General features: G+C 37.2%; 1 protein-coding gene across 1 annotated transcript in view; it reads left to right on the top strand.

The window, feature by feature from the left end:
• Window positions 1-19,352, top strand: part of ANOS1 (anosmin 1) — a gene marked incomplete at both ends in the record, with an annotated part of 145,799 nt that overhangs the window by 94,757 nt on the left and 31,690 nt on the right. The window contains 3 exons of the mRNA XM_082305051.1: window positions 642-826; window positions 7,347-7,476; window positions 17,115-17,317. Of these exons, the coding sequence (XP_082161177.1) occupies window positions 642-826; window positions 7,347-7,476; window positions 17,115-17,317 (518 nt within the window). The remainder of the gene's footprint in view (window positions 1-641; window positions 827-7,346; window positions 7,477-17,114; window positions 17,318-19,352) is intronic.

Raw genomic sequence — 19,352 nt, 5'->3', positions numbered from 1 at the left:
TAGACTGAAGAAGAAAACATTCAGAGGCATGATAACAGTCGTGCCATACATAAAAGGCTCCTCCATAGATTAAAGAGTCTGTTCTTCACAGTCCATGAACATCATGGACAAGTATTGAGTTTAAGATGCAGCAGAGGAGACTAAACAAGGTAGTGAGAAAGCTTTCTAATGGTAAGGATAGAGAAGTAGTGGGACAGATTACTATGTGATGCTGTGGAAATTCTTTCATCAGATGTGTTTAAGGAGAAATTAGGTGAAAAACTGAAGAACAGGTATAGCTGATTCTGCTTAGAATCAAAGGGGTCTTTCTCCACATTATCAAAGCATATTTGGAAAGTGTTTTCTGTGAGATCAGTTTTACCTTACAATTTTCAGATCCTTTAGTTTTTAAATGAAATAAAGAAATAATTTTGAAGATTTTTTTAGAAACACTTTTTACTGTTAGCAGAGATAGGTTAGCTATGAGCACTTCTGAAACTCCCATGCTCATCAGCCTATCCATTCTCCCCTCTTTTCCTTCTGTCTGACCAGCAACCTCTTTTTTTTTTTTAATTATTTTTTTAATACAGCTTCATCTACTTATGGTTTAATCACATATTGTAAATTACTCACATATTTTTGTCTGCACGTTCCTATTACAGGTGTTCCACTGAAACCCCGGAAAGAATTAAAATTCACAGAACTTCAGTCTGGAGACCTGGAAGTAAAGTGGTCTTCAAAATTCAATATTTCCATTGAGCCTGTGATCTATGTTGTTCAGAGGAGGTGGAATCAAGGAATCCATCCAAGTGAGGATGATGCTACTAACTGGCAAACTGTGGCACAGGTCAGTTCTTTGTAAAGTGATATGCATCGCTAGCTTCCAGACCATGATCTAAAGGTCCTCTTCATATTGGAGAAGAGTTACATCACTTACAGATGGGGAGGCTCATGCAGAGGGATCCCTTTATAGGGTATCTCTCCAGGTCACGACAGAGCTGCAAACAGAATCCAGATCTCCAAGGCTTCATTGCTCAATGAACTGTTTTCTAGATTTACTCAGGAGAAATGAATTTCAGCATTTTCACTTCCAGTTTTTCACTTATAGAAACATCAAATGCTTTTGGTATGCACTGAAAATGACTTCATAAAAAATGTGTGAATATATCAGTAAAGAAGTAAATAGTTCTTTCCTTGTCCCCAAAAGAAAAAATACCCAGAAGTTTATGTTTTCAGAATGAATTTATTTTGTGGGTTTGCTCTCTATAGATAAAAATCTATAGAACTAGCTGGAGGCTTGATTTTCATAAGTCCAGTGAGTGGCACTTTCTTGTAAGCACATTCTTATGATTTATGCAGATGGGAAATCCAAAGTCCCTGAAAGCCACAAATCTCTTGAAAAATGTAGAATTAGATACCAAAATCCATTGAAGTAAGCTCGTAAGAGACATAGTCCTTCTGAGGTCAGTGGGACTCAGTGCACAGTCTCCAAGGCATGGTTTGGGTCTTCTAAAAAAGATCTGAAATACAATTGGTGAAAAGGCTATTTAATTTTTTAAAATAAAATAAAGAGTGAAAAAAAGACTAAAACCTCTATTCTTTGTGAAGTTGTTTTTTTCAGATGTTACCCTCCCAATTCAGAAAAGACTATGATGTCATGCTCTTATCACTCAGTGCAATCCAGACTGAAAATGTAAGATTCATGAGCAAATGTTTCTTAATGAAAAGCAGCCAACAGGGCATAAGTTTTCACTTAGTTCCTTCCCAGTTTCAATCTGTTTTTTAACATGCTGACAGTCCACCTGGATGGCAGAGTTCCAGTCGTTTATCTTAACTGCTTCAACCTCATCCCTGCTGACAAGAAAAGTAAAATGCTGATTTTGAAAAGACCTGCAAAATGTCATTATAGCTAGGGAAAAAAGGAAAGAGAGAATAAATAGAACCATCCATGAAATAAAGTAAGGAGTTTAAATTCTGTCACAATCTGTGTTCATTCTCAATTCAGATTGCGTAGGAAAAAGCTATCTTAAAATAATGTCAAGCTTGTGAAACTGAACACTCAGAAGTGAAGCTCTTAGCTTCAGTGTGGTGCTACAGGGGGCTGTCACTATGTTAGAGTCTTGCTCAGAAAAAGTCACCTGCAGCAGAGCCTGGCATGAAACCCTGCTTGTGCAAGCCCAAGGGAATGTGCACACCCCCAAACCTGATAGAGTTGCAGTGACTTATTTATTATCTCTCAGCTGTGGTGCAGGTCTTCAATCTGCATTCTCCATATTCAGGAAACAACCTCCTGCCTTTGCTACTAGGAAAATACCATGTAGCAAAAATGAGCCAGATCTGAATTACTCCTTACTGTTATCATGTCATGTATATGTGCTAGACTGTATAAGCCCAACTCTTCTGGCTGGTGGATCCAGACTGCAAAGATAGCACACTGCTGTGCTTTTTCTCATGCCAGAAACAGACCTCATGCATATTTCTGGAAGCATGCACTATATATGCTCCATGATAGTGAGGCATATATGAACCTCTGCGTTCTTGCAGTGGATGTACAGCAGAGAGTGTTTCAGAAATGTGTTCCTGTGCAAGAGTGATAAGAAACCTGACAGCTGCCTTTCCTGAGGATCTGTTACATGTGGGCAGAAGGGGCTGAGTTAATCTCTGTGGCAGGAGAAGCCTCTTTCAACTGACATCTTTCTGAGAACTTTGCTGTCCCTTCTGCATCACAAGAAACACATGTTTGATTGTGTGATGGATCCCACTGGGGACGTCAGTTCAGAACAAGCTTCAGGATGCCTGACTGGCTTTGTGAACTGTGTATACCTTATGGGACATACAGGCTGGGCACCCTTGAGGGGTGCTAGTAATCAGAATTTCTGTCTCTACAGAGTTGTGTACCTCCATGGTGTTTGTAGCTTTAGACATCCCACCAGGCAGTCAAATTTGTTAAGTGTGGCTGCATGCAATAGAATTTATTTTGCAATATCAGCAAGAAGGATGGATATCCAGTTTGACTAAAGTGACTGTGTGCACAGTCTCCGGGCTTTTCTTGTCCACATAACTGAGATTTTTTCTTGTATGATTCCAAAACATTGGGCTATGAGACCTTAATTATAGGCAAAGGCTGTGAAGAGCTCAGCCATTCAGCTGAGAACTCCTGGGGCATCTCAGTCCAGGGGAGAGGATGCTGGCTCTTTCATTACTCTGCAGCTTAAGCTAGAGAGCATGTAAAAAGCAGTCGAAGATCAAAAAGGCTGTGGGTGAGGATCTGAATTTCTCTATTCTTATGCCCATACGTAATGTAACTATGCAAAGTTATTGTTTGCATCTTCTTATAAGAAATTTCATAATATTTTATCAGAGTTCCTCATCCAATATTCTATTTTTATTATCTGTCCAAGAAGAAATGGGATTATAATTTCCAATAGCTTTATTTCAAGGTGTTTACTTTTCAAAAAAACTTGCTGTTTTCTATTACCTTTACATGAGATAATTTACAAGTAATTTCTCATGTCTCACATAAATTTTTACTTGGTGTTGAAAAAATGATTTTGAAAAAGTTTGTTTCCTTTGTATTGTATTGTGTCATCAGGTCTTTTTGATGTTTTCTTTTTAAGGAGGAAGACTCAGTCTGTTAATACGTTATTTACTTAACTCTCCAAGTATATAAAGAAAGCAAATACATTGAAAACAATTTTAGTTATTTTTCACTTCAGGAAGAAGGGATTTGTTAACTTTAGTTTTTTACTGCATATTTTTTATATTACTTGCCATAACTAACCATTTGACTAATTTCCATTGGTTAATATAAAAACTACGGGAACTAAGATAATAATTAGCCAGGTAGCTATGACGTACAGTGTCCTAAATGGTTACGCCAACTTTCTTACACTACTGTTTTTTAAGGTTTAACCAGCTGAGCAGGACCTGCTGCACTATCCCATGAGAATACTGTATATCTTGTGAACAAACTTATAATTCTTTTTGGTTCTAATGCCTTCTAAAAATAATATTATTACTGTTTACATTGGAAACTTAGAGAGTTAATCATATTAAGGTAATTAATGAAGTTAATTCAAATATGCCAGGTCAGTTATTTTCAGACAGAATATAAGTCTGTGTTTTGTGAATAGATGTCAAGTATGTGTGTGTTTATATATATATATACACACACACACACATATATATGTATACATATGGGCAGACAAAATGAAGTTTACTTATTAATTTATTCCTTTATTAAAACAAATAAGGAGCTATATTTACTGCTAGCTTGATTGTGACAAACCTTAGTGCTTCACCTTGGAATTGTCTAAACTCTGTGGACAACTGGTCTTTTTTAAAACTTAAAGTTTCTGAGACACCTAAAGTTCTGGTTCTGAGGATCACAAAAAATTTCTCAGCTCTTGACAGCAAGAAATCCCTACTGGAGCTAACCACCCGTCCTGTACAGTAAAGGTTTATATCTCCACCTCCCAGGAGAGGGCTTGCTTTGGTAAGCATTCTTAGAGAGTGCCCACCTTGTGTGGGACTGCGATCACTCGAAATAGGAGAGGACTGCTGTCCCTTGATAAAGCAGTCGATGCAGCACTGTCAGGTTTCTTCTGTATCAGAGGAAACATAAACTCAGCTCATCTGATACCCTGGATGGTATCCCTTCGCTCTCTGAACTGCAAATTCTTTTATCACTATACATTGTTTCAAAAGAAGGTGTAGAGCTATGAACTCGGCAGTGTAAGGCTGTCCTCTCCTATTTCCATTAAACCTTTGCACTACAGAAAGGAATCCGGGATAGATAGTGTGAAAGAAAGGGAAGGAACATAGTGAAACGGTCCACCGATTACTATAATACCACTCAGCATACCATTTAGTGGGCTTACATTAATATAAGACAGATATTGAAAGGACTCTGAATATTATGATCTCACCTCCAAACATACTTAAGTGGTGAGAACTAACTGAAGCAATTAAACAAAAAAAAATCAATTTACCATTGAGGTAGTATAAGACATCTCAGTAGTATTTAGCTATTTCTTGAAATTTATTAAATCTATGTAAAGGTTGCTTAGAGGTGCCAAGGCAGTTTATACTCTAATGCAGGAGTTACACCTCCTGCATGCCATTGAGTTTAAGAGGAGCTTTGCCAACAAAATGAATGATGAACGTAATAGGCCCAAGGCATGTTCATAAATTAAAATAATTTTGGTGATATGGATTGACAGATTATTTGATCTTACAGTATTTCATGGCTGCCACGGAAGACTGACACAACTGAAATCCTTTCTTTTAATCAGTCTGAGCAGAATAACTGAGCTGATGCAAATGACAAATAAGATTCCTTAGCTGAGGAATTTGGGGTCAAGTCTATTCAGATTATGCTTGCCTTGTAACTAAATTCAGCAAATCTGTTTTTAAAAACCCACAGTGTTGTAACTAGTTAATTACAATTAGATATTGATTCTGACCCTGATCTCAGTTGCAGCAGTTGCCTGAATATATATTCTAGTTCACTGTTGTGTCTTATCTGTAAGTTCTTGAGTATATAGGCCTGCATGCTGGAAAATACTAGCACATTTGAGTGCTCCATAAAATGAAAATAATAGTAAAAGTTGGTTCAGGTAGGCTCTTTCTTCCCTAGGGGAGCCCCTTCATAGGATGAGACAATTCACTTTACAGGTAACATAAAAGCTATAAAATGGAAAGAAGATGAGACAGACAATGAAAGCATCAGGACTGTTACCCCTGCTTAAGCTAAAAAGGAAAATACAGTGGTCTGAATGGAGAAGGACTCTGAGTAGCAGCAATATGTGAGAGGCTCCAAGTCTGCAACACTTACCAGTCTGAGAGCACTCTATAGTGCAATTTAGAAAGGCTCTCTTTCCTTTACATGCACACACAAAAAAGATATCCATTTCCCTAACTTTTGCTTGTCACCAAATGAAGATATTAAGTGTAGAATAACACCTACAAATTTTATTGGTCAGGGCTCTAAAAATACCATTGCTGGAGAGCTGAAGCAACTTCCTCAAGTTCTGGCTATCTGAGGTAGGTCAGCAGCTGCTAATTTCTTACACAAATTGGAAAGAGCAGAAAGGAGAAATGATGCTGTGCCTTTTTTGGGAAGTGCTTGGCTTGACTGCAAGTAGCATTGAATCCTATACAAGGAAGGTGGATTTTTGAAGTTATAGAAAACAGCTTGCGAAAACAAATTGATGTCACTACATTTTTAATGAGCTTGCGTGTTTGGTCAGTAATGACAATCAGTAATGACTGTATAGTATATTTAGACATATATAGGACCTTTGGTTCAGGTTCATATGTTATTTTGATTAAAGAATTATATTACAATGCAATAAACATGACATCCTAAAATAAATTGAAAACTGGATAATTGAGAGGTAATTGGAAAAGTAAAACCCTCAACAAGTGGATGAGTTTCTGATGAGTTCTACAAAAATGCTACATCTTCTCTACTTGGCAGTGATTCAGGGGTTACCAGGAGTCTGTGTTCAGTTCTGGTGTTTGTACCTTAGGAAGAATAAAGAACAGTGCAGAAGATAGCTCTTTAAGAGTATAAAGGGAAAAAAAAAAGATAGAGGAAAGCAGGGCTCAGAATAACAGCACGTAAAGCAGCTCCTACTGAAAGGGTTCAGAGAGTATCTCTGCTTATTCCATATTTCAGCAGTTAAGGCACTCCCCACAGAAGGTGGAAATTGAACTCATGACACAAGCAGTCTCAGTGGGTGTTGTTGGAGAAAAGGTCATCTCCTATGACCTGAGAAAAGTCTGCAGAGATGAGTTAAGACTGTGAGTGTCTTTTTGATGTAAGTGCCAAAGATCTGAAGAAGGCTTACATTCATTACTTGAGAGTTTTGTGTTTCCTATGAACCAGAGAAGGCAGCTTCTCACAGCACTGGATTTCATGAAGCCATTTTGGACCCCTAATTCTCTGAGAACCGCGAATTGGGGAAATGAGTCCTGTGACCTGGGGCAATGAGATCCCTGAAACATCAACACCTGAACAGCTAGGCCCTATTACGTTGATGAAGGTTGTGATAACTGGAAAACTAATTTTGTGAATTTAACACTTCACCAGTTTTCTGAAGGCTACTTTTTTCCAGAAGAGACCTGCAATGCACTGTAAAATTAGGTAGTTATATGATTTTGTTCACAGCTGTAAATGCTTTGCAGTGCAGAATGATGCTTGGAGTCAGGTGAGGTCGTTGCACACAGCCTGCTGTCACTGGTGCGTATTAAAGAAGTGTGTCCCCTACCTTTCGGTCTGACTAACTGGTGTTGCATGGGACATGATAGCACAACTAGCCATGTCAGAACAACAACTGTAAGTGTGACATTTTCCCCACCAGACTACGGATGAGCGGGTTCGGCTGCCGGACATCCGAGCGAGCAGGTGGTACCAGTTCCGTGTGGCAGCTGTGAATGTGCACGGGACGAGAGGCTTCACAGCACCCAGCAAGCACTTCCGATCCTCCAAAGGTTAGTTTTCATTCGCTATGTCTGGTGCTCACCTTCCACTCACTCACACATGGAACGCAACCTGATCTGCCTACTTTTGTGGCAGAAGGTTTTTAACAGGTGGGTTTTTGGGTAGTTTTGCCACCAGCTTTAGAAATGGCATGAGATTTGTTTGAAGCCAGCAAAGGAATTAAAGGTTAAAGATGTCATTATTCTTTTATCAGTAAGGGGTCTCAACGAATAAACCTCCTTTTAAACATTTTCCGCACAGTTGGTATCAAACAACATGACCCTGACCATGAAACATGAAGGAACTGGGGTTTCAGTGTGTTATTTCAAGAGGTTTCTCCTATTTTTCTTTTTAGTTAGGAGAAATACGTTACTGCCATATGTTTAGCAGAGTATTGAAATATTTTGTTGCCTCTATCTAAATAATTGCAGCAGCATTGTTTTGATGGAACTGTGGGCTCTCTTAATATAACTTTCCCCTTGCTAGCACTAATTGTAAGGGCTTAAGTATGAAAAAGATATAAATGCTAAGTAGCATGTTTCTGTTCATTAGAAAGGCATGCTGGACAATCCACAAAGTATTGTAGGAATTTTTATTGCCATGTCCGCTGTTGCAAGGGTTTGGGTAATAAAATAACTTTGAAAATTATTTCTGTACCAGTAAATGGTACTTGGGGGATGGGGAAGATGGAAAGAGATCTCTCATCCTGTGAAGTTGCTGGCATTGTCCCTGGCGTGCCTTTGACCCCCGCGAAGCAGAATTTTCCCAGATGACTCTCAGGCATAGTATAGGAGTTAGCACAGGCCAGACACTATTCCCAACAGACAGATGGTCTGGATGTGGTCACCCTCTATCAAAGGCAGTTGATCATGTGGGCAAAGCCAGACTGTGCTGGTTGACTTTAGTGCCAAAGAATGAGATCTATTGCTCCTCACTCTACTAATAGAGGTAGTTTCTAATAGAAAGACTTGTCTTTGTTTTAGTAGTGACAGAATCTTTACGTTGGTATAACGCATACTTTGAGGAATGCATTGCCTCCTCTTTCTGCAGATAGAATCATCTTGCAATACAGGCAGTTGCCATCTATGGGTTCCTGTGCTGGCTTTTAGCTTACTCTTTGGCCATAGTCAGTCCTAGAAAAAATCTTATTGTAGATGCAGTTGTAAAGGCATGAAAGTGCTTTTGCTGGTGTGGATGGTATAATTACTTACTGAATAAGAATACGTTAGACTCAATAATTTTTTGGTGCTATAACCACATTTGTGGTAGGAAGGTTGGCTGGCATAGCTATCCCATTACTTCTGTGATCACAAACCTTTCCAAGTATAAAAGAAGTATTAATTTAAGAATTTATTATGCTTAAGTAGCATATAATTTCAGTCACATCAAAAATACAGTTCCTTCAAACTGTGTTGAGATCACTGCAAGGACTCAGGAACAGCAGTAGCTTTCTCTTTGCTTATCTTCATGAGCAGCACTTCAGCAGATACAGTACTGTGTTGCTGAATCTGGCATCAACTTTCTTTTAAACTCAGATCGTTGTCAGTTGTTTTGCTGAGCTTGTAAAGATTTTCCAACTGTTCTGCTTGGAACCACTACAATTGCAATTACATAAAGGTATATCATGATATCACTGAGGTTTTGGCTTGAGTGTGACATTTTCAGGCAGGATTTGTATTACTTTCAAAAAAATTAATCTCCTACTGAGTGTGCTAGTGCAGGAGTATATTGTTCAAAATACCTACATTGGTAATGAGTATAAGAACATCCATGGTAAGTTATACTGAAGGTCTCTTTATCCCAGTATCTGACCCTAGCCAAAAGTGTGCTTTTAGAGAACAGCATAAAAGCAGGATAAGCACATAGGGATATTTCTTCAGAATAGCCTCCCAGCTGGCAGTGATTTATGTTTCAGGAGCTTGTGGTTTTGAAATGATTACATGTTAGATACCGGAGTCCTCTTTTTCTGTGGTCTCTGCAGCTACCCCTGAAGCACATGCTCTCCTGGAGTGCTGCTCACTGCTGCCTGGTGGACATGGGGGAAACTTTTAGGACTTTGTGACAAGGACAGCAGGAGCCAGTAGTACCTCTGTATTTTCTCACCTAAAAAACCAAAATAATGGGATCTTGATAATGGCAGAAAGTATGTAGCCAATGTTGTTCAAAAGGCTTCTATAACCCTCAAAATAACAAATTTCAAATCTAAACTCCAGCCCTTGGCAGAGAATCATGAATTGCCAGACAAACAGCAAGGAGTTCAGCTGTTTATCTATCAGCTTCGTAGCAGAAACCATGCTACTCTGGCAGGTAATTTGACTATTTTAGAGGCTTTGGTATTGTCAGTTGTTACTATAAAGATACCATGTTCACCAGATGAAATGTGTAGAAGTGACACAGGTGAAGATGCTGCTAGGTGGTGACTGTCAGGAATGATCCTGAGATGCTTCAGTCGGTATGTCTTAGCATCTATGTCCCCAAGTAGGCACTCATAGCAGTAACAGTTATAGTGTCATATAGACATTTAATTACTACTTTAGAGCTCAGTGGGAAGTAGTGGCCCCTGCCTGGAAGAGAGGCAAGAAACTGCTGCTCAAATGTGCCTGTTTTTTTGAGTGCCAGCATCTACTGGCCCCTGCTGAGCTCCTACAGGCACATTTAACCTCCAGTTTGGAAAAGGAAAGCAGATTTTGGCACATCAGCTTTGGAAGGTTGCTCACTGTCTGTGCTACATTTGTGTGAAGTGTGGACAGAAATTCACATTAGTTCTCGTACTGTTTCAATTCACCCTGTTGTGCCAAGACCAAGAGAAGATTATTATCTTCATCAGACTTAACAGAAGTCTCTTCAAAAAGAAACCCTTTGATCAGGAAACATGACAGCAATTCCTAAGACAGTTTCTCACACAAGATGCTGAACTTTTCCCAATTGCTTATAAGTTATAACGAATAGCAAATTATTTGGATTTATTTTTTCTTTGAAGGAGGACAAACATGACATATAATCTGAATCTAGGGAGGAGTATGGCACCGCAAAGTCTCTGTCACTAAGTATTTTAAGCTGTTAAAAAGAACATTCAAAAACATTAGTGCTGTAATTACTTGGAGAGAGACTTTTTGTCTGGTTACCACAATACTGTTTTATACTATTTTGTGTTTTTTTGCAAACGCAAAAAATATGATCTCTAAGTAGGCACAGCAAAGTAAGGTTTTGTTTTATTCAAAATAATGTTAAGTCTTCTGAGGTATGTAATTTCCATTAACTTTTCTATCACTAAATAAATCTTCTTATTATCCATATTTGTTTAATTTCCCAGTCATGAAAAAGACAAAAACAGGAAAACAAGGGTATTTCATTAAGCATTGCAGCTTGCTGTTCTTCATCTAGCTGTGTTTTGAGGTTTTATCTACTGCAGCTTTTGATGCTCTTACACTGTAAATGTTTGAGGTGAAGGTTTATTAGCTGTTTTACACTGCCTCGTGTTCATTTATGGCATTAGTCTGTAAATGGTAAATAATCAAAAAGTGACATAGCTGAGATAATTTATGAAATATTCAGTGCTTAAGCAGAGAGAATTTTTTTATGCTGTTTATTTCTGTTTTAAAAAGGAAATGAAGGATGTGCATGCGCTTGTCTGGCATGGCCCTTTACAGGGAAGGAAGTGTGGCTTCATTTTGCCAAAATGCGATTCCAAAATTACAAGAAACACAGGTTAGACTCTACCTATCTGTTTGGAGCAGAGTGGCTAGAAGATGAAGTGAATACTGCACCTAGGAGAGTGGGTTCTTTCCTAGAAGTAGAACTCTGCACATGGATTTTCAGATTGATACTGTCCGTTAAAATTGATCAAAACTTGCTGCTAATTTGACAGTGGTTTTCACTTCACTTTTCAGGGGTTTTGAATTGTGCTTTCCTTTTCATCTTCAAATGAGTGGCAACAATTTGCACTAGCAGCAATAAATAAAGCTAAAAAATGCCCAGCAGAACATTTTTGATCCCCAAAGGTACAAATATCTCTTCATATTTTGACTGTCGCTCTCCAAACTGCTTCATTTTCTCTGGAAGCAGGAGAGGACTGTTGCTACAACCTATAAATGAGTCTCCTTGGATGAAAAGCTACCTGTGCTTTTCTCCCATTAAGCAGGCACTGAATAGCCTAACCCAACTGGTCAGAAGCTGCTTGGCGCTAGTAATACAACTTTTAATTTGTTACATTTGGGTAAGAGTTTTTAAGCTATTTTTTTCTAGCATTTTAGGATTTATGATGAGAATGAACTCTTAGTAACAGATACTACAGTTAACTAGAGGGATCAGTGTGAGGCGTTTCCATATAATATACTATCTTGCTGTTCTGTAGTTAGGCACTGTGCCATTTTCCAAGACAAAAAGAGGCTATAAGATGAACACAATGAGCCCAAACCATCTGATCCTTCTATGTCTGCTAAAGGTTTTTATCTTCAACATGAAGGCAGTTGCTAGCATGCACAGGATAAATTGTCAAGCAAAAGGAAGCAGACAACATTGTTTTCACAGCACATAAGTACCATGCTGGATGTGATTTCATGCATACATTACTGAGTGTTAGTAAAACCAGAACAGACACCCACTCCCAGCAATAAAATTCTTTCTGTTGCTCCTTTGGGACCAATGATTTTTTCATACTGTTGCACAGCTGGTTTATGTGTGCCATTTCCATTGGGCAAAGCCAGTCCTCCTGCTTATGCCTTGGAATTGTTTAATGGTTGGAAACTTCTCTGTAGAGCAGCTTCAGCAGATTTTTAGAGTTGAAGGGTCTAATGTTTAAAAGATAGCAATGGGAGATCCATTTTAAATCAGAAAAAAAAAGCTCTATATAAAAGGGTTTAAATTAGAGTCAAACTTGCTATCACTTTTGCAGCTTAGAATGAGAATTCCGGTTCCAATATCATTATTTTCTTCTCTGACATATATTCCAAATCATTTACTGTTTTCATTACAGTTGCCACATTTAAAGCCAAAGTGGATGCATTGCAGCAGTGTATGATGTGACTGTTGTGTATAGCTTGCCCATACTGTTTTGTTAAGATTGCAAAGTGCTTCCAGATCCTATTGATTGAAAGAATTTTGTAAAATATAAATTGTCTATCACTATGTTTACAAATATGAGTGTGGGAAGACGTGCATTTTGAAATGGTGATGATATGAGGGTTTTCTTTTTTTCTTTTATTTGCAGCAAGGAATCCTCCCTTTTGGGGACTGGAGAAAGAGTTTTGCTTGTGATGGCTAAGTAGGCAGCAAGACAAGAATTTAAGTCCTTTGAGTATACTCAAGCCAGATACAATCCAGACAAATGCAATACTTGCTCTATGTGCTGGAACAGCAGCTTCAGCCTTGACCTAATGAAGCTATCATTTCTAGCAGCGAGAAGTGATTTACTTGTCAGGCTGCTGAGACCAGATTTTTTTCGGATTTGAGGACAGCTGTCTGTGCCAAATTCTAGTATATATATGATGACTTTTATTTTATTTGAGTTGTAGTATAAACTGCAAAGAAAAAGCTGCAACTAGCATCACTCTTTCTGCAAACCAAAGAATTTGGTTTAACACTCAGATAAATTTGTGTATATAAAATTTCAGAACTTTACATTTGAAAAACTGGCAGTAGTTTCCATTCCAGTAAATTAATGTTCATGTATCTGAATTATACATGTGGGCAGTCAGTCAAAGGGATCACAGATATATGAAGACTAACAGTAGAATGGCTGTTAGCTTTATAGTCAGCAGAATGCCAGTTTAGCTTCATGGTCAGGTTAACAAACACCTTATGTATATAAGCTTTATAATCCACTACCAGTTATTAGACCTTGAAGTATTTCAGCATGAGTTGTACACTGCTTTTAATGTCTGCATAGATATAGCCATAACAGAGCACCTTGTAGAAGCATGACTTTTCCATTCAATAATGCAGTACTGAAGGCCTAAAAAAATCAGAAAAAAAACAATTAATCTGTTACCTGGTAACTGGCAGGCATACGTTATGGAGGAGCATGCTCTTATACTTAACAGTTTTTTGGGTTTTGGGGGTTCTTTTGGGTTTGGTTTTTTTTGAGAGGGGGCTTTGGGGAGGTCTGGAGGGGTTTTTTTTGTTGTGGTTTTTTTTGTTTGTTTGTTTTTGAGGGTGGGGTTTGGGTCATTTGGGGTTTTTTCCTGTTAATAACAGAGATCACAATATCTTGCTTTGCTGCTATTCCTTCTCACCTGTTTGTTTTGCCGGTGAAACTCAATCCTTTCAAATGAAAGAAAAGATTGATATTGGTTTTTTGGCTTACAAAATGATAGCTCTGTCAGTTGTAATAGTGATGAGTGTCACAGAAATATATAGAAATAGATTAATAAATTACATAGTTGTATTGAAATACTTAATATGGAATGGATCCTGAGCTGGCATAAAATGCTCACTAAGTGGCTTCGTATTTCAGGTAATACACCCAAAATCCAAGAAATATTTTACTGTTCTGTCTCTGCAATCAGACAGGGTTTTTTTCAGATGATTAAATGCAAAACTGTAATAAGTTTTGTTAATCTTTGACATCTTACATCCTTCTAGTTTATTATTTTCTCCAGCTGAGTCTACTAGTTTTAAAAAAGCTCTTCTAGAAAATGTGGCACTTTCAAATGTCTCGCCTTTTCATGTCTGTCAACTGCAGATCTCCTTCCTTTCTGTCTTCTGCTGCTATCACCACTACTCTTCCTCCTGTTCAAAGGCATTTTTGTGGATGACATTTGCGAGGCTTGAAAAAGAGAGACTTTGAAGAAAGGGGGCACTCAGGAAAATGTTTCTGCTATTGCTGCATTATTTCACATGTATACTCCCTTGAAGAGGACGTTCTTTCTTTCCTTAACTCTAGTTACCCAATGATTTTTAATACAATGTTTACATTCTCCCATAGCAAAGGAGAAACACTACTAGGTTTTCTTTTAAATATGCATCAGCATTTTGTCTGCTGGCTGAACTGTTTCTAGTGAACACAGAAGAAATGCTACTGATAAAGAAACGTTTTCAATAAACTGTGCAATTATAAAAAGTACAGGGTGAAATGCTGGTGCTATAGAAGTAAGAAGAAATGATCTATTGGTTTCAGTATGCACATAGTTCTCCCTTACTGTTTTCTTTTTCTGCTTATGTTACTGGGAAAAAGAGGGATGTTTGAAGTTAACCATAAAAGAAAAACAAATTCCTGTGATTCTGAGACATATAAAAGCTCCGTTCTGGTCAACCGCTAACTTTATACAAGGAAAATTACACACTACCTTGCATTCTTACAGGGACAGAAACATTTGAAAAGGAAGAATGTAAATTTGGTAATTTGCTTTTAGACCTGTGAAAAATTGGTGAATAGAACTTTAAAATATTTTTAATGACATAATACACTTTGTCCGGAAGAGTTATTTCATTTGACTTTTAGATTTTTTTAATGACTCTCAGAGTCTTTTATAGATGCAGAATGAAGGCAAACATGTTTTATGGTTAGAACTGTTTTTGCTTATACCTGACCATTTGTGAAGACATTCTCTGAAACATTTTAATTCTATCCAATATGTTATGTATACATAATACATGATGCATAGTACTTCTGGGAGATAACCTGAATAATTCACCTACAGTAATATGATCATGTTGCACTTCAGGTTATAAATGTTTTATTGCCATAATACATTGTCATATAACATAAAAACCCCCTAACATTTTAAATCAGTGAAGATGAAGTATTATGTATTCATGAATCATGATTCTGTTTATATTTATTATACCTAAGTTTCATTTTATATCTACTTATTTTATTAAACTATAGAAGTAAATGAAAAGTTATGTTAGAGAACAGTACAAACCATTTAACTAAATTAATCTCTTAAATTTATGCCATCCAATATAAATAGCTTTGCATACTTTAAGATGGAGTTGTTGGCTACTTCACAGGTAAGGAAATAAGTGTAAGGACAGTGCTTCTCCAAAGCCAGAAAAAAATAAACGGAACTGGCTTGCAAGCTGATTAAAAAAATGAGTGAGAAAAAAATAAGGAATTCTCATTATTTTGAAAATAAAATTGAATTTCCAGAATTCTTAAACTCAGTAATGCTTTGTAACTTTTATAGCCAAAAGTTAGGTTGAATTATATGTGTGAGGAAACAGGGGCATCCATAACTATTTAACTAAAACGGCATGTGTGAGGAAACAGGAGCATCCATTGTTATTTAACCAAGAGCCCTGTTAAATAACAGGAATAAGCCATTATTTCACATCTGCTGATCTTTAAAAAGGAAATACTGTCTTTATTAATTCTGAATGTGTCAGTTTGCATGACCTAAATGATGGAATTTTTCAGTGAGACTGTTTGTCATAGGGCTTATCTGATGAACTTAGTATGCCTGGAAAGTTTATTTAACAGCTCGTTTACCATTATAAAAAGATGCAAGTGAACCATGCAGTAAATGAATGCCTGGTGTCCCCTCTGCACACCTCCAGTTTTATTTCTGGCACATAAGTGGTGGTTCATTTGGCTAAAAAGTTATATGAAAATGTTTTTTTGGATCAGATTGTTTTTTCTTGGCTGCAGGTTCATAACATGCCTTAATTACTATGGATTTCCTTTATTCTGCCTGATATGCTTCTGATTTTTTTTGTCACACTGTTTACTTTTACTTAAATTTTGTTTTTGCAGTTTCCTTATATTTTGTCACCTATGTCTGGCTTCCACAGGCATTTAAAAAAAAGTAGGAGTTAAAAAGTAGGATTAAAAAATAGCAGTTAGTAAATAGCAAATTGGACTTTCAGAAGCTCAGTTGCAAAATTTCCATTGATTCACATTACTCAGAGCCAGGATATTATATAGTAGGTCCACAAAGAGGACCTAACATTCAGTATTGGAAAAGGTTCGATATTGGAACCTCTGACTGCCAGGTGTCCTTCTTGACTCTAGGGTCAGAACAGAGGCAACTGAAGGAGTAATGTCTTAGTTGATATTGACCAGAAATTAAACCAGAATAGGGAAATAAATCGCAGGAGTAGCTAATTGCTTTTTGTTGTTCTAAAAAAACCTCTATCGAATTCTATGACATAATAACATATCATTACATCTTAATTATATTTATTCTAAGGAAGTGTTTATGTCCTGTGGTGGTAGATATCAATACTAGAATTTTGAAGAAAAATTCAACGTGTAGAAACATAATTTCATCATCTGAGAATTGTTTGGCAACACCACAAAAATATTCAGTGTTTCCACCATACAATTCTGTGATGACTATACAAGGCCACTTGTAGAACATGAATGTTTTACACTCGCTATGTATTTAAACTAGTGAATGACAGAAGTAAAACTGATAGTCTAGTACATTTTGATAAAGCTTCATAAAATTTGTGAACTGTCAACAACACAGAATACTGACAAAACTAGATGCTAACCCATAATTTTTCCTTCAGTAGAGCTTGAATTTCTATAATTTACAAGAAGCCTTATCACTTATGGGAAACTTTTGCCTGAATTTTCTTCAGTGTATTGAGAATGTTTAATCCAGCTCATGTATGCCTGGTAAATACATAAGATGAAGAAGATCTTTACCTTCTTGAAGATGACCTTTATTTTAGAATCTTTTTTGTTTGTTTTAAATTCCAGATCCGTCTGCTCCACCAGCTCCATCTAGTATCAGAATTGCCAATATCAGTGCAAACAATGATGGGACTGTAAATGTGATTATTACTTGGGATCTTCCAGAAGAGCCTGATATCCCAGTGCACCACTACAAAGTCTTCTGGAGCTGGACTTATAGCAAATATGTTATCCCAGCTAAAAAAAAGAGAAGGAAGATTACCGATGGGGTAAGAAAGAAAATAGTAAATGAGACAGAAATATGGCTTATTTCTGGCACAAAATAGAGTGTAAGTATAAATTATGCCATAAATTGAGATGATTTCGTCAGCTGGTAAAGTAGTGGTCTTAATTTTTAATATCACCAGCCCCATAGACAAATTTGATCTCAATATCTATCTTTCACTGAACTTGGGGAGAGAAGTAGATTTCTGCCTTAACGCAGGTAAATATTACAAGATTTTGCAGGAGAGATGAATAGAAAGTCAAATGCTGTTTGTCCTCTAAATTCAGAATTATTTTATTAGTGCTTTTTAAAGGTACAGTGTTTGTTTTATTTAAAAAGCCTAACATCATCTGTCACATTGTTCTTTCACTATGCAAATAAAACTTGTGACACTATCATACAGAATAACCGTCAAATAGTCAGTATAGATCCAATGAATAAACAAACCCAAAACTCTTTAAATAAGCTGCTGTACCAAAAATGTGACGTACTTCCATAGCAGCAAGTTCCTATGAGTTTCTTAAATGATGTATCAAATATTGCTTTACTGGAAAACTATCTGTTGTGATATCCTTAAGCATACTGCATATTATTTTAAAGTATTCAATAGAAATAGAAATCAATTACAGATAACAGGCTGAACTTAATTCTCAGTGCTCTTAATAAATGCATTGTGAGGATTTGGTCCCATGTCTATGTTAACACTGTGTTTTGGCTCTGGCTGCCCACTTGCACTGTGATGAATGACAGCCGGAGGCTTACAGTTCCCTCTCTGTTCCTCAGTCACCAAACGCTAAGAGAAATAAAGGCAATGAAGGCCGTGTGCTGAGTTCCTCTACAGCAGATTGGACACAGCAAAGGCACCACCATGGGCGCATGCTGGACCCATGCATTCTCATGGGAACTGATGGGTGATCAGGGTCTGGAGGCTGCAGAGCCACTGCCATCAGCTCTGTGCTGGGCAGGCAGCAAAAGGAAATTTCCCTGCAAATGCAGACAATATGGAGTAATTTCAGGGGTTGAGATAACTTGGTTCTTTGTTTCTAATTCAGTTAAATACTTAAAAAAAAAAAAGTAAATATGCATGGAAAAGAAAATTAGTTCTTTCTTGTACTTTTAAAAAATCACTTTGGCAAGATAGGAGTAGGGTTGGACTGTGCTAGGTAGAAAAGTTTGTGTTTCTCAGAAAAGCTGCTGTTGGCTAGAGACCGTCATGGCAGAGGCTACAGCCTGAAGATACAGGGGAGCTTTCTCTCCACAAGCTGGTCCGTAAATCACAAAACCCAGAGAATTTTAAAATTGAGCTGGTCTTTAATGTTGTGTTGGTGCTTTGCATAGGGTACATCCTACATATATATATGTTAAAACAGATCCAATATACATTACAGTAACTGGGACCAAGTTCTGACCTTGAATATAGGGAAATCCAGAAAAGCCAAGGCATATTTTAGAGGAAAGGCTGGCTCTTAGAATATCTTTCATATTACTGCTGGCTCATTGTACTTTTTCTTCTGTTGCATGTCATGAAACTGTATGGCAATGCCAGTGAGATTTCCCCCACAGGGCACTCCTGAGGCTATTGCTAATCAATGGTCCTTCGAATATTATAGCAACTCTTCTGTCTAAAAATTGAAACTGCAGAAAACTTTTAAAAAAATAAATTAAATGTAGAAAAATCTTATTTTTTAAAGATCATTGAAGATTTTTATTCACAGTTCTTACCTTTAGATGTAGTCTAGTCCAAACAATATAATGATTTCCATATGAAATCATTCAAGATAGACATTCAAATAATTTGACTACAATATTAACATATTAACAATGTTAGTTGAGCGTTATAGTCAATGTTACAAATATCTCGGCACAAAACGAGTAAAGGTAAGTGACATGAAATGCTTTTGACAATCCCTGAACTGTTAAATATGGCAGTACGTGGTTATTTTTTTCACTCTGGATTGACTGCCAAACTTCAGAGAATACAAAGTATTCTAATGAAAATATGGAGTAATGTCTTTTGTCTGAGATATGGGCTACAAGGG

Source organism: Platalea leucorodia (genome assembly GCF_965183815.1).
Source record: "Platalea leucorodia genome assembly, chromosome: 2".
Classification (NCBI taxonomy): domain Eukaryota; kingdom Metazoa; phylum Chordata; class Aves; order Pelecaniformes; family Threskiornithidae; genus Platalea; species Platalea leucorodia.
The sequence above is the reverse complement of the archived record's forward strand: the minus strand, read 5'-3'. Positions and strand labels throughout refer to the sequence as shown.